This window comes from Neophocaena asiaeorientalis, unplaced genomic scaffold (genome assembly GCF_003031525.2).
Source record: "Neophocaena asiaeorientalis asiaeorientalis breed wild unplaced genomic scaffold, Neophocaena_asiaeorientalis_V1.1 scaffold436, whole genome shotgun sequence".
In the NCBI taxonomy this organism is placed as follows: domain Eukaryota; kingdom Metazoa; phylum Chordata; class Mammalia; order Artiodactyla; family Phocoenidae; genus Neophocaena; species Neophocaena asiaeorientalis.
Window position 1 is genome coordinate 952,052 of NW_020172473.1, and position 12,501 is coordinate 964,552.

General features: G+C 39.0%; 1 protein-coding gene across 1 annotated transcript in view; it reads right to left on the bottom strand.

Moving 5' to 3' along the window:
• PCNX2 (pecanex 2) overlaps positions 1–12,501 on the bottom strand; it is a 263,859-nt gene that overhangs the window by 138,638 nt on the left and 112,720 nt on the right. Inside the window, exons 18-19 of the mRNA XM_024738160.1 lie at positions 2,438–2,530; positions 1,496–1,646 (exon numbers count right to left, since the gene is read on the bottom strand). Coding sequence (XP_024593928.1) covers positions 1,496–1,646; positions 2,438–2,530 — 244 coding nt within the window. The remainder of the gene's footprint in view (positions 1–1,495; positions 1,647–2,437; positions 2,531–12,501) is intronic.

Here is a 12,501-nt window from a genome sequence, read left to right on the forward strand (position 1 = left end):
TTTTAATTAATTCCCCTCTGCCCTTTTACGTTGGTTACACTAGTCCACTGAAGTTACTGATGACAAACCTGGCGGGGCCCAGTACATTCCTGTGAGTCAGCAAACCGTGGTGCTACTACATCCCCTCATTCCTGGAGGTAGAGATGACACCTCGTTTAACATGAGCTAGTTATCAACTATAGCCATCAACTGTGACTGATACGCCTGAAAATGGCGATAAATCAATCCTTCCGTCATCTTTTCAATCACAGAGGCTGGGGAGACCTAGCAAGAGAAATTCCTGAGTTTTTTTATTTAGAAGCTCAAACACTGTCGGGGTTACCAGGCTACTACTTGATGGTGGCCTGACTCAGCCCAGGGAACTGCTAAGTCAATCAAGTACAGGTCTGTGTGTGGGTCCAGTTCTACGTGAACAAAGCAAGTTCAACAAAATTCAAGGGTTCAGTGAGCAAAATTCCAAGGTCAGCCTCTGCTACATCCCTGCCCTGGTTTTGTGGAGGGTGAAAGGGCGGTCAAGTGATGCTATTCTTGGTCCCCAGTCAGCTGAAGCTGGAACAACATAAACTTCAGGTCTTGAAATGGAGCAGGACCCTACGGTCTTTCCTCCCCCAGCCCATGTCCTCTGCCTGCCTTCTGTCTGTGGAAAAACTTAGCCAATGAATAAGTTTAATCAGAGAAGTGAGAAAATGCAGAAGCAAAGGAAAACGAGACTAAGTAATAATAGTTCAGTCATTAAGCAAAGTTAAGGACCTTTAGTCCCTCCTCAAGGGCTAAAGATCATACTCCGAGCCATATCCTGTGAGCTGTCTTGTAGATACCGAAACCCTCACCAGGGGGACGAAGTTAACTACAAGATGCCATGACATAAGCAGCCACAATTCCAAGAGCTGGCCTCAAAGAAATAGAAACAAACCGACCCTGGAACTGCAGACTAACTGCACCTGAAACAATCAAGATGACGCTTGGTCAGACCACCGATGACCAATTTCAAGATGACGGCCAGAGCTGACTGTGCTGTTTCTGCGCGAAGCCCCCTCCCTCCATCTATAGAAGCTCCTGACCCCTGGTTGTCAGTGCAGGGGAGCTGGCCTTTGGACGGGCATCCACCCCCGCATCCAAAATAAAGCAAACTTTCCTTTCCACCAGCCTGGCCTCTTTACTGGCTTTTGAGCAGCGAGCAGCCAGGCCCCACTTTCGGTTACAGTCTGAGTGACATAAATTAATGTTTCCTCAATAATAATAACCAATCATTTTTAGAAAATATACTTCTAATTCACCCCACTTCAACTTTCTTGTTCTGGGAACAATATGTACACTCCAAGGTACACACACTCTCCTTTTTTTATTGTGGTGAAACATACACACATGTACCGTTGTCACCATGTTTAAGGGTACAGTTCCGTGGCATGAAGTGCATTCACACCGCTGGGCACACCCTCCCTGTAAAGGATGCCACCCGCTTACATCACATTTGTATGAGAGATATTTTACTAACCTCTCACTTCCTGTTGCTGATACTCTTTGCTTTTAAGGACGGGGTGTGAAATCCACATCCACGGGTGATGCTTGCGGAGCTGTGGGAGCAGGTAGTGGGTTACAAACCCCACAGCGCCGGCCAGGACAAACAGCACGATGCTGAGAAACGGCTGCGACAGAAGAGGGTAAGAGTCAGTGTGCAGCCTGAAGGACGGTGAGGGGTGCCCGCAAAGAACACGGAACACTGTCCTCCCTCCCTGCCCCTCCTAAGGCATACACAGCCAAACTGGGTTCTTGCTTCAGGCCTCTGAAAATTTCTCCCGTATCGCATGAAGCTGATCTCTGTGTTGAGAACCACCGAGACAGGGTGGAGAAGAGGCTGAGACATTCTGCCCACGAGAAGACGTTTTCTTGTTTTTTGTTATTTTTTTTTTTTATAAAGAAGGGATGGAGAATAACAGATTTAGCTAACAGACTTTTCCTCGTTGAAAGGAAAGTGAGACAGCAACTGTCTGCAAGCACCTTCAGCCAGAAGTCCCATCTGGAGCCCTCTAATTTTGTTTCTCCAACTGAAAATTATGTTCCGATAATCTTTTTGGCTCTGTGACTTCCGTCTCACTCCCGACGGTGAGTCCTCCCTTCTCTGCTCGTAGTAGTGAGTTGGGAGCCTGTCTTACTACTGCTGACTGTCCTCACGGTGGATTCCACGAAATGCGCAAACAAAACAACTCCCCAGGTGGGGAAACAGAAAGGGTACGAATGCACTCTGTGATGTGGATCAAAGCTCCTCTTGGACATAACTCGTAACACATCTGGATATATCCCTTCAAGCCCTCAACTGGCCTTTTCTGTACTTCCCCTGGCTCCACCATCCCGTCAATAGTCTGGAGCTGCACAGTGGGCTTTGCTTATTACAGAGAATAAGGAGGGGGTAAGAGTGCAGAGCCACATGGATACATACTCGCAAGGACAGGAACACAGTGCTGGCACTGACGGCAAAGGACAGAATGGCAGCCACTGAGCAGATGATGAGATCCGATTTTAAGATATCCTTCTGTAAACAGAAAACAAGGGTATAGTTTGCTCTTCTGTGTTTCTCTCAGCTATTCCGGGTGACCAGGTAAATCAGGGGACAGGATCTTGACCCTGGATAAACTACACCTGCAGCCCATCACTTACCTGATCAATTCCCAATGGCACACACTGGATGGACTGTTTGCCACCTCCTGTTTGGGGAATATCAGGGAAACTAAGGCAGAGGGTGAGGAAGAGGAAATGCGGACTGCAATGCCTCCATCCGCTAGCCAGGGAGAGAAGAAAGGTTTTCTAACCCGTGGAAGAGGCATAATTTTCTTCTCTACGAGCAGATCAGATGCAACATGCCCAGGTGTGATAAAGGAGGATAAAGCGCAAATCATCTCTACTCGCCTTTGGCATGGCTTATGTTTTAACATGCGCACAGCCTGGGTATGCCAAACAGAGGCCTCTTACACGTTTACCTATTTCTTCGGCCCAGAACAGACTTTACATTTCAATTCACCAGTCAAATTGGGTAAAGGCTATTTCCAAATAATTTAAGTATATTTATATTATGTACACATATACAGAAAATGAAATGTCGGTAACTTGCTAATAATTTTCCATCATGCAAAATCGTGGTGTGAGCAGGCAGTAGGGAAACAAAGCAAAGTTAGACCAAAGAATGTTATTAATACTGCAGATATATGAAGGAAGGCGTGTTAGCTCAAACAGGGTACAATATTGCTGACTGATAGAGCTAAAAGGAACCTTAAGGGATCATCAAATTTCTCCTCTCTTCAGAGACCAATTAGCTGCTGTACACAGTTATTGAACATTTTAAGGTATCACACACTGTTATTTGAAAACTCTGAAATCATTAAACATACCAATGTATCGTACTGAAAAGGAATTATGCCTCTTAAATAACAGTTTTGAATGTTATCTACCAGAAAATCAGACAGAATATACAGCTCTGTTTCCCTACATCCTCCCTTTTTTTCTTTTCACACAAACCGTATTTCCATTTACCTACATTTCCTCCCTGACCTTTTTCTTTTCTTGTCTTTCTAAAATTAAAATGTGGAGTTCCTTGCAAGTCATACTGCTGGCTTCCTGACTGAATTGATATCCAAAGTGATGGAAAGAAATCAGGAAGGCAGCTTAAATGGAATAAAAACAACCTGAACCATGTGATGAAAAATCAACACGGCTTGGTTGGGATAATCAATAATACAGTGAAGAGATACATTCTCAACATCAATTACCAATTAGCTGCTAAAGTTGTTTTGAATTTCCAATCTCAAAAGATTACAATTCACATACAAGTATTGAATAGATAAGGAATCGTAGTGATAAACCAAATTCTAGATTTATTCTTAGTAATGGTAATCTGATTTTTGAGCTGGGAAAATCATTGGTTTTTAATTCTGAATCTATAAAATTTTTGTGATCAGAAGTGTTCTTGAAAATTTACTACTGGTAAATGGCAAAAATTTGTTATCTCCTTTCATCCCAAATGCTTACAAAAGGCCAAACCTTTCTGGAGGAAAGTTCTGTAATTCACTGCATCTTTAGGCTGTGGAGATATGTTAACTTTTATTTCCTATTTTTCACTGACATGGTTTATGTCACTTAAAAATGGTTGAATGCTGGGCTTCCCTGGTGGCGCAGTGGTTGAGAGTCCGCCTGCCGATGCAGGGGACACGGGTTTGTGCCCCGGTCCGCGAAGATCCCACATGCTGCGGAGCGGCTGGGCCCGTGAGCCATGGCCGCTGAGCCTGCGCGTCCGGAGCCTGTGCTCCGCAACGGGAGAGGCCACAACAGTGAGAGGCCCGCGTACCGCAAAAAAAAAAAAAAAAAAAAAAAATTGCTGAATGCTTATCCAAAAAGGAGATACATATTTTCCCACACATTCTAATTTAAAATTGTGTCATCTTTAATTGACCACTCATCCCTGTTTAAAGGCAAAACAGTGGGCCACCAGGGCAAGTGTTGGGGGGAGAAGGGTTGCATCTGCACGTTTCTTAAAGCAATAGGGAGAATGACCTCAGATTATTTTTAATTTTTTTTCCAAAGTTGGACGATATACAGGAAGTTCACTGATTTTTGTCAGTGTCATCAGTATCCTTGTAAATACAAACCTTTATACAGCCTCTATTTATTATCTTTCTGTCCATTTCTTTTCTTTGTTGTAATTTTTAAATAGATCTATTGAGATATAATTGACGTACAAAAACCCTGTGTGTGTGTGTGTGTGTGTGTGTGTGTGTGCATATAGAGATATGGTGTACAATTTGATGACTTTTGACCTAGGTATATCCCCATGAAACCATCACCATAATTAAGATAATTAGCATGTTCATCACACATACCCCAAATTTCCTCTCCTGACCTTTTCAAATCTATCTCTCTCTTCTCTCCTCACCTATCCTCAGATAAACACTGCCCTGCTCCATCACTATAATTTGTTTTCATTTCCTAGAATGTTATATAAATAGAACTGTAGACAATGTATTCTTTTCTGGTCTGGCTTCTCTCACTAGTATAATTATTCTGAGATTAATCCATGTGTTATCTGTATCAATAGTCCATTCCTTTTCGGTGCTGTATAATATTCCTCTGTATGGATGTACCCCACACTGTGTTGAAACATTCACTCATGGATAGACATCTGACTTGTTCCCGGTTTGGGGCTATTGTAAATAAAACTGCTATGAATATTCACAGACCTGTTTCTGGACACATGCTTTTGTCTCTCTTGTGTAAATACCTAATAGTAGAATGTTTGGATCATATGGTAGGTTTAGGCTTAACATTTTAAGAAACTGCCACATGATTTTCCCAAGCTGTTGTAACCATTTTACATTCTCACTGGCAGTCTGGAGGGTTCCAATTGCTTCGTATCCTTGACAAGGATACACACTTGGTGTAGTCAGCATTTTTAATTTTAGCCATTCCAGTGGTTGTGTGGTACAGTGGCTCTCAACACTGCCTTCTCAACAATTTTATCAGTTGGGGACAATCTGACCTCCCAAGGGATTTTGGAAAGTCTGGAGACGTTTTTGTTACATTTTGGGTAGAGGAAGAGTGTTACTGGCATCTGGTGGGTAGAGGCCCAGGATGCAGCTAAACATCCTACAATGCTCAGGATAATGACTGACAACAGAGAATTATCAGGCTCAGTGTCAATAGTGTGAGGTCAAGAAAGCTTGATATAGCAGTATCTAATTATGGTTTTAATTTGCATTTTCCAAAGGCTAACAATGTCGAGCATTTTTCATGTACTTAATTTTTTAAAGGTCATTTACAATAGCATCAAAAATAGGAAATATTTAGGGATAAATATGACAAAAATAGGCAAGATCTGTACATTGAAAGCTATGAAACACTGCTGAGAGAAACTAAAGAAATAAATGGAGAGATATACCATGTTCTTGGATTTGACAATTCAATATTGTTAAGGAATCAATTCTTACCAAATTGATTTACAGAGTCAGTGCAATCCTAATCAAAATTCTAACAGGATTTTTCTGTACAAATTGGCAAGCTAATTCAAAAATTTATTTGGAAATGCAATGGACCTAGACTAAGTAAGACAACTTTGAAAAAGAAGAACAAAGTTGGAGGACATTCAACATCTGGTTTCAGAACTTGTATGTGGAAAACTACAGTAATCAGGTATTGATGGTATTGGCACAAAACATACATCAAGGTTAACTGAACAGAATAAAGCGTCCATAAATAAACCAACATGTAAATAACCAACTGATTTTAAACAAAGAGGTCGGGACTTCCCTGGTGGCACAGTGGTTAAGAATCTGCCTGCCAATGCAGGGAACACGGGTTCAATCCCCAGTCTAGGAAGATCCCACAGGCCACGGAGCAATTAAGCCCGTGCACCACAACTACTGAGCGTGCGCTCTAGAGCCCAAAAGCCACAACTACTGAGCCCATGTGCCACAACTACTGAAGCCACGTGCCTAGAGTCCACACTCCACCACAAGAGAAGCCACCACAATGAGAATCCCGCACGCTGCAACGAAGAGTAGCCCCCACTCGCCACAGCTAGAGAAAGCCCGCACAGCAACGAAGACCCAACACAGACAAAGATAAATAAATAAAATTAATTATTAAAAAAAATACAAAGAGGTCAAGGTAAAATGGCACCTTTCCCTAAAATAAGGTAGAGGATAAATCTTTTTAACGAATGGTTCTGGAGCAGTTGAATAGCCATCTACAAAAACAAAACAACAAAAAGCTCCTTTACACTTACCTCACATCACGTACAAAAATTAACTCAACCTGCCTCATAAATCTAAGTTACACTATCGAATTTTTCAAAGAAAACATAAGAGGAAATCTTAGTGACCTTGGGTTTGGCAAAGCTTTCTTAAATAGGACACTAGAAGCTGGAATTATAAAAGAAAAAAAAGTCGTAATTTGAATTTTATGAAAATTTAAAACATCTGTTCTTCAAAAGACTTTGTTATAGAATGAAAAGGCAAGGCAAAGCTTGGGAAAAAAACATTTGCAAAACATGTTCCAACAAAAGACTTTTATCTATAATATATAAAGAACTTTACTAATCGATAAGAAGTCCAACAACTCTTCCCTACCCCATTCCTAGCTGCACATGGGCAAAAGTTTTGAACAGACTCACCAAAGGAGATGGCAGATGGTAATTACTGAGCTTTTTCCTCGTGGTGCCAAGGAATAAAAATATAGATGACTCTTAATATTGGTGAAAGTAACATCAGCAAAATAAAAAGGAAATGACTCCCTCTTTTCCTACAGCCACCAAAGAGCAGATATTATTTTGCTCCAAAAATTGTATTCTTGAAAATATTTTTCAAAAGGAACCTTGAAAGACACCTGGACCTCAGAGATTGTTGCTGTGTTTTCTGGGCCAGTATTTTTGCCTGTGGATGCTGAATCATAGTTCTAGCTGTAAACACAAATGTACATGGCTTTTCTATGAATGTTTCACAAAGGTCCAATCTTAGTGTACATATAATTTACAAAAGAAACAAAAGTTTCTTTTGTAACCATTATAAATATTATTGTATAGACTTACTAACAGTATCTTACTGGCTAAATAATTTTTCATCTTGTAATGCCATACACAGACACACCCATACATACACAAAACAGTGTCATAGTGGACACTCAAAGTATTAATTTAGTGAATGAAACTGAATGCAAACTTCTCCTAACTGCTAGATATTACGTTGTCTTCCATTTTTTACCCTAATGAAGTATGCTGCAATCATTATCTTTTTGCAACTAATTCTTTTTTCATATTTTGAATTCATTCTCTAGAAAATCTATGACAGATTTACTATATCATAGATTATGAATATTTCACAATTCTTGATAAATTATGCCTTACCAGATGATTGTAATAATTTACACAAATACAATGTCTAAGAGATCTCATCTTGTCACAATTGGCAATATCATTAGTTTATCCTGTGCTAATTGAGTGGAACAAAAAATGCCATCTTATTTTAACTTGCATTTCTTTATTTATAATAAGTGTAAATATACTTCATACATTTACCTACTAAATACTGTTCCTAAATGAAATGTACATATTAATATCATTTGCTTATAGAGTTTAAAAATCAAATTATAAAAGTAGTTGGTACAAGAAAGATACTTAACTTTTACCAAATTCGTAACAAATATTTTTACCAAATTATTTGCATTTTATTGCCCTTTTTTACATATAGAAATTAAAATTTTTATGCACTCAAATCTGTGTGTGTGTGCACGCACGCACGTGTGTGTTATTTTTATCTTATAGATTCCATGGTCTGGAAAATCATTTGCTTTCTTGAATTTGAATAAATGTTTGATTTTATTTCATGCTCTTTATTGAAAATTTCTTTTACATTTTTAAAAACGCAAGCCATGCATACAGAAAAATGTATAAAATAAGTATGTACAATTTAAGAATAATTGTAAAGTGAATGCCTCAGTGACCACCTCCTGGTTGAAGGAAATCTAGCATTCCCAGCCCCCAAAAAGCCCCTTGTATGTGGTTCCCTGATCATAAATCCTTCTTTCCCCTCTTGGGGTTCCCTATCAACTATCCTGATTGATGAAAATCATTTTCTTGCTTTAAAAAAGAGAATGTTTGCTATTTATGTTTGTAACCGTACGCAGCTTAGTTTGTGTACTTCTCCCCAACAGATGGCACCATACTGTACGTATCTGTTTGCGTCTTGCTTCCTTTGCTCAACGTTGTGTGGTTAAAATTCACCATATATAGCTCTAGTAAGGTCTTTTCCTTTGCTGAAGGGGACATTCTACTGTGGGTGGAATTTCTAGTGGCTTCAGTGTGGGGCTCTTATGAACAAATTCTATGATGAGCAATCTTATATGTGTATTTTGGTACAAATGTTCAAGATTTGCTCCAGGGTAAATATGTATTTAGAAATAGAATTGCTGGCTGTAGTGTATATGTAGCTTCAATTTTATAATACCAGACTGCTTCCAAAACAGATATACGAATTTACACTACCACCAGCAGTGCGTGAGAGTTCCCTTGTGCCACACTTTTGTCAACACTTAGTATTGTGAGAACTTTAATTTTTTGTCAGTCTGGTTGGTGTGAAATGGTAACTCAGTGTGGTTTTAGGTTGGAGTTTCCTGATTAGTAATTAGATTGCATATATAGTCATGTTTTAGCCATTTATATTTACCCACTTTTAATTGAGATATATGGCTTTCTTAATGATTTATAGGAATTTTATGTTTCATCATGACACTAGTGCTTTATCAACTATATATATTCTAAAAGTTGTTTCCCATTCTGTGGCTTGTTTTTTTAAGTCTTTTTTTCTGTATTATTTGATAAATCAAAGGTCATAATTTTAATGAATTTGAATTTTTGTGTTATTTTAAAAAATTTTTCCTACCCTGATATAAAGATAATTTCCTTCATTATGATTCTAAGTGCTTTCAGGATTTGTCCTCTCATATTTAGGTGTATGATCCATCTGGAATTGACTTTTAAGTATAGTGTAACAGAGGAGTCCTATTATATTTTGTTACTTAGAAGAACTTTATTTTTTTCATTCCTTTTTTCCTTCTATACAGGGTTGGAACTTACATGCTTTGTTTCTATTCCTTTAGTAGTTATACTAGACAACCCAACATGCAGGCTTAACTTATCACAGTCTAAATTTAATCAATATTTTAATTCATCTTCTGGACATGACTAAGAACTTTCAAGTCTTGGAGTCCATTTCTCCTCCCATCCAAACTTGTATGTTATTGTACTCACATATTTCAATTCTACTTTACATTTTTTAAGCCAACCATACACTCACTACGGTTTTATACAGTTGAACTTTATTTAGATTTACTAATGTATTTGCCACTTTCTCTTCTCTTTGTGCTTTCTTGCAAATTAGACCATCTGAGATCACTTTCTGTTGAACACTGTCCTTCAGAATTACATTCAGTGAGAATCTCTCAGCATTTTTCTAAAATATTTTTATTTTGTCCTCATTCTTTTTTTTTTTTTTTTTTTTTTTTTGGGGTACACGGGCCTCTCACTGTTGTGGCCCCTCCCGTTGTGGAGCACAGGCTCTGGATGCACAGGCTCAGTGGCCATGGCTCACGGGCCCAGCCGCTCCACAGCATGTGGGATCTTCCCGGACCGGGGCACGAACCTGTGTCCCCTGCATCGGTAGGCGGACTCTCAACCACTGCGCCACCAGGGAAGCCCTGTCCTCATTCTTGAAAGATATTTTCACTGGGCATAGAACTCTAGCTTGGCAGTTATTTGCTTTACAGTACTTCAAATCTATCAAGTTGTCTTCCAGTTTCTACTATTGCTTTTGATAATGGAGCATTGAGGCTGTCATTCATTTGCATGTAATCTGTTCATTCTGTTTAACCAATTTAAGATAGTCTGTATCTTTGGTGTACTGCAGTTTCACTATGTTTTGTTCATTGTGGATTCTTCTTTAATTTATCCTGCTTATGATTCACCAGAATTCTTTTTGTTTGTTTTTTTGCGGTACGCGGGCCTCTCAGTGCCGTGGCCTCTCCCGTCACGGAGCATAGGCTCCGGACGCGCAGGCTCAGCGGCCATGGCCCACGGGCCCAGCCGTTCTGCGGCATGTGGGATCTTCCTGGACCGGGGCACGAACCCGCGTCCCCTGCATCGGCAGGTGGACTCTCAACCACTGTGCCACCAGGGAAGCCCTCACCAGAATTCTTAAATCTCTGATCAGTGTCTTTCATCAGTTATGGTAAATAGTCAAATATTATCTCATCAAATATTCATTATGCTTCAGTCTCTCTCCCTTTTTTCTGGAATTCTGATTAGATATATAGTATATCTTCTTACTCCATCCTTCATGCCTCTGCATCTCTGTTTCATATTTCCTAATTTTTTGTCTATCAGTGTTGCATTCTGGATACTTTCTTCTGTCTTGATCTTTCAGTTCACTAATTCTCTCTTCAGAGGTATCTAATCTCCCATATGTGTGTGTGTGTGTGTGTGTGTGTGTGTTTACTTTAATTGCTTCATTTTGTTTGTTTAGGAAGGACTCTCTGGTTCTCTTTCAAACATTCTGGATCATTTGCTATATTTTCTGTTGTCTATAAATTTTAAGACTTTTATTTCTTTAAACACAGTAAGTAGAGTTGTTTCAAATCTACATCTGATCCTTCCAATATCTGAAGTGTTTGCAAACCTACTTCTGCTGGCTCTTTGTTTTTCTGTGTAGTTTTAAATTTTTTATTGAAAGCTGCTCATATCCCTTAGAAAATTGGTTTTGGGAATGCTTGGAGACCTAGGAGGAAGGAATCCTTTAGAGAGGAGTCATGTGTTTGTGTTTTTGTTTTTTTGTCGTGAGGTATTTCTAGTCGGGGGCCACTTTAAGCTACATTCATAAATTGAGGGGGTTTGTACCATCCAGATATTAGCACTTGTACTGCAAATCAATGGAAATGATTCTTTTGTTCAACCTTGGAGCGAGTTTGCTTGCATTCCCCTGGCACTGTGGAGGGTGGAATGGATTCCTTCTGGTTCATTCTTCCACTGAGAGTGGGCCCTTAGTGTCCCAGGTTGATGAGCAGATAGTCTCCCCTTGGACACCCACTTTGGCAGGCTTGGGCTTTCATTTCTCTTCCCCACAGTTGGAGGGCTGAAAACCAATGCTCAAGGTCCCCTGGTTAGGCAGATGTGAAGGTTCCCTTTTTCACTTAAATTCTGACTTGATAATTCCTTATTATTTTGTCAGTTTTTTGTCACATTTAAGAAAGATTTTTTTCATTTTATTTTATTTTATTGAACTATAGTTGATTTACAATGTCATGCTAATCTCAGGTGTACAGCAAAGTGATTCATATATGTATATATGTATTTTCTTTTTCAGATTTTTTCACTTATAGATTATTACAAAGTTTTGAGTATAGTTCCCTGTGCTCTACAGTAGGTCCTTGTTTATTATCTATTTTATATATAGTAGTGTGTATATGTTAATCCCATCTTCCTAAGACTTTTTTGTATTTTATTCAGAATTTTCAGTATTAATCAGCAGAGTCTGGTTATAATAACAATATACCAGAGATGGAAAATACCAGAGATGGAAAGGTATCATTTGATCTCTCCTTCCCTCTCTCTAACTTAGTGTCTGGGGAGGGATTAGCACATGAAATTCTTCTTCACATCCCACTACTAAAGAACTACTTCAGCACCATACACTGAATAATCAATTCTTGATTGTGACATTTAATTTTCACATAATACATTCATATAAATAATTTGTCTCTTTTCTGTGTTTTACTGACTCACTAACCCCATTCTCTAATCTTGGGTGAGTCTCATATTTTTTCCTGATTACTCAATCTTTATAATGTACTTTAAACCTCAAAGTGCTAAGTTCCTCTTTCTTATTCTTCTTTTTCAGATTTTTTAAGTTATTATTAACTGCTGTACCTCTAAATGAACCTTAGAATTATTTCCCCAAGTTGTGAATATAA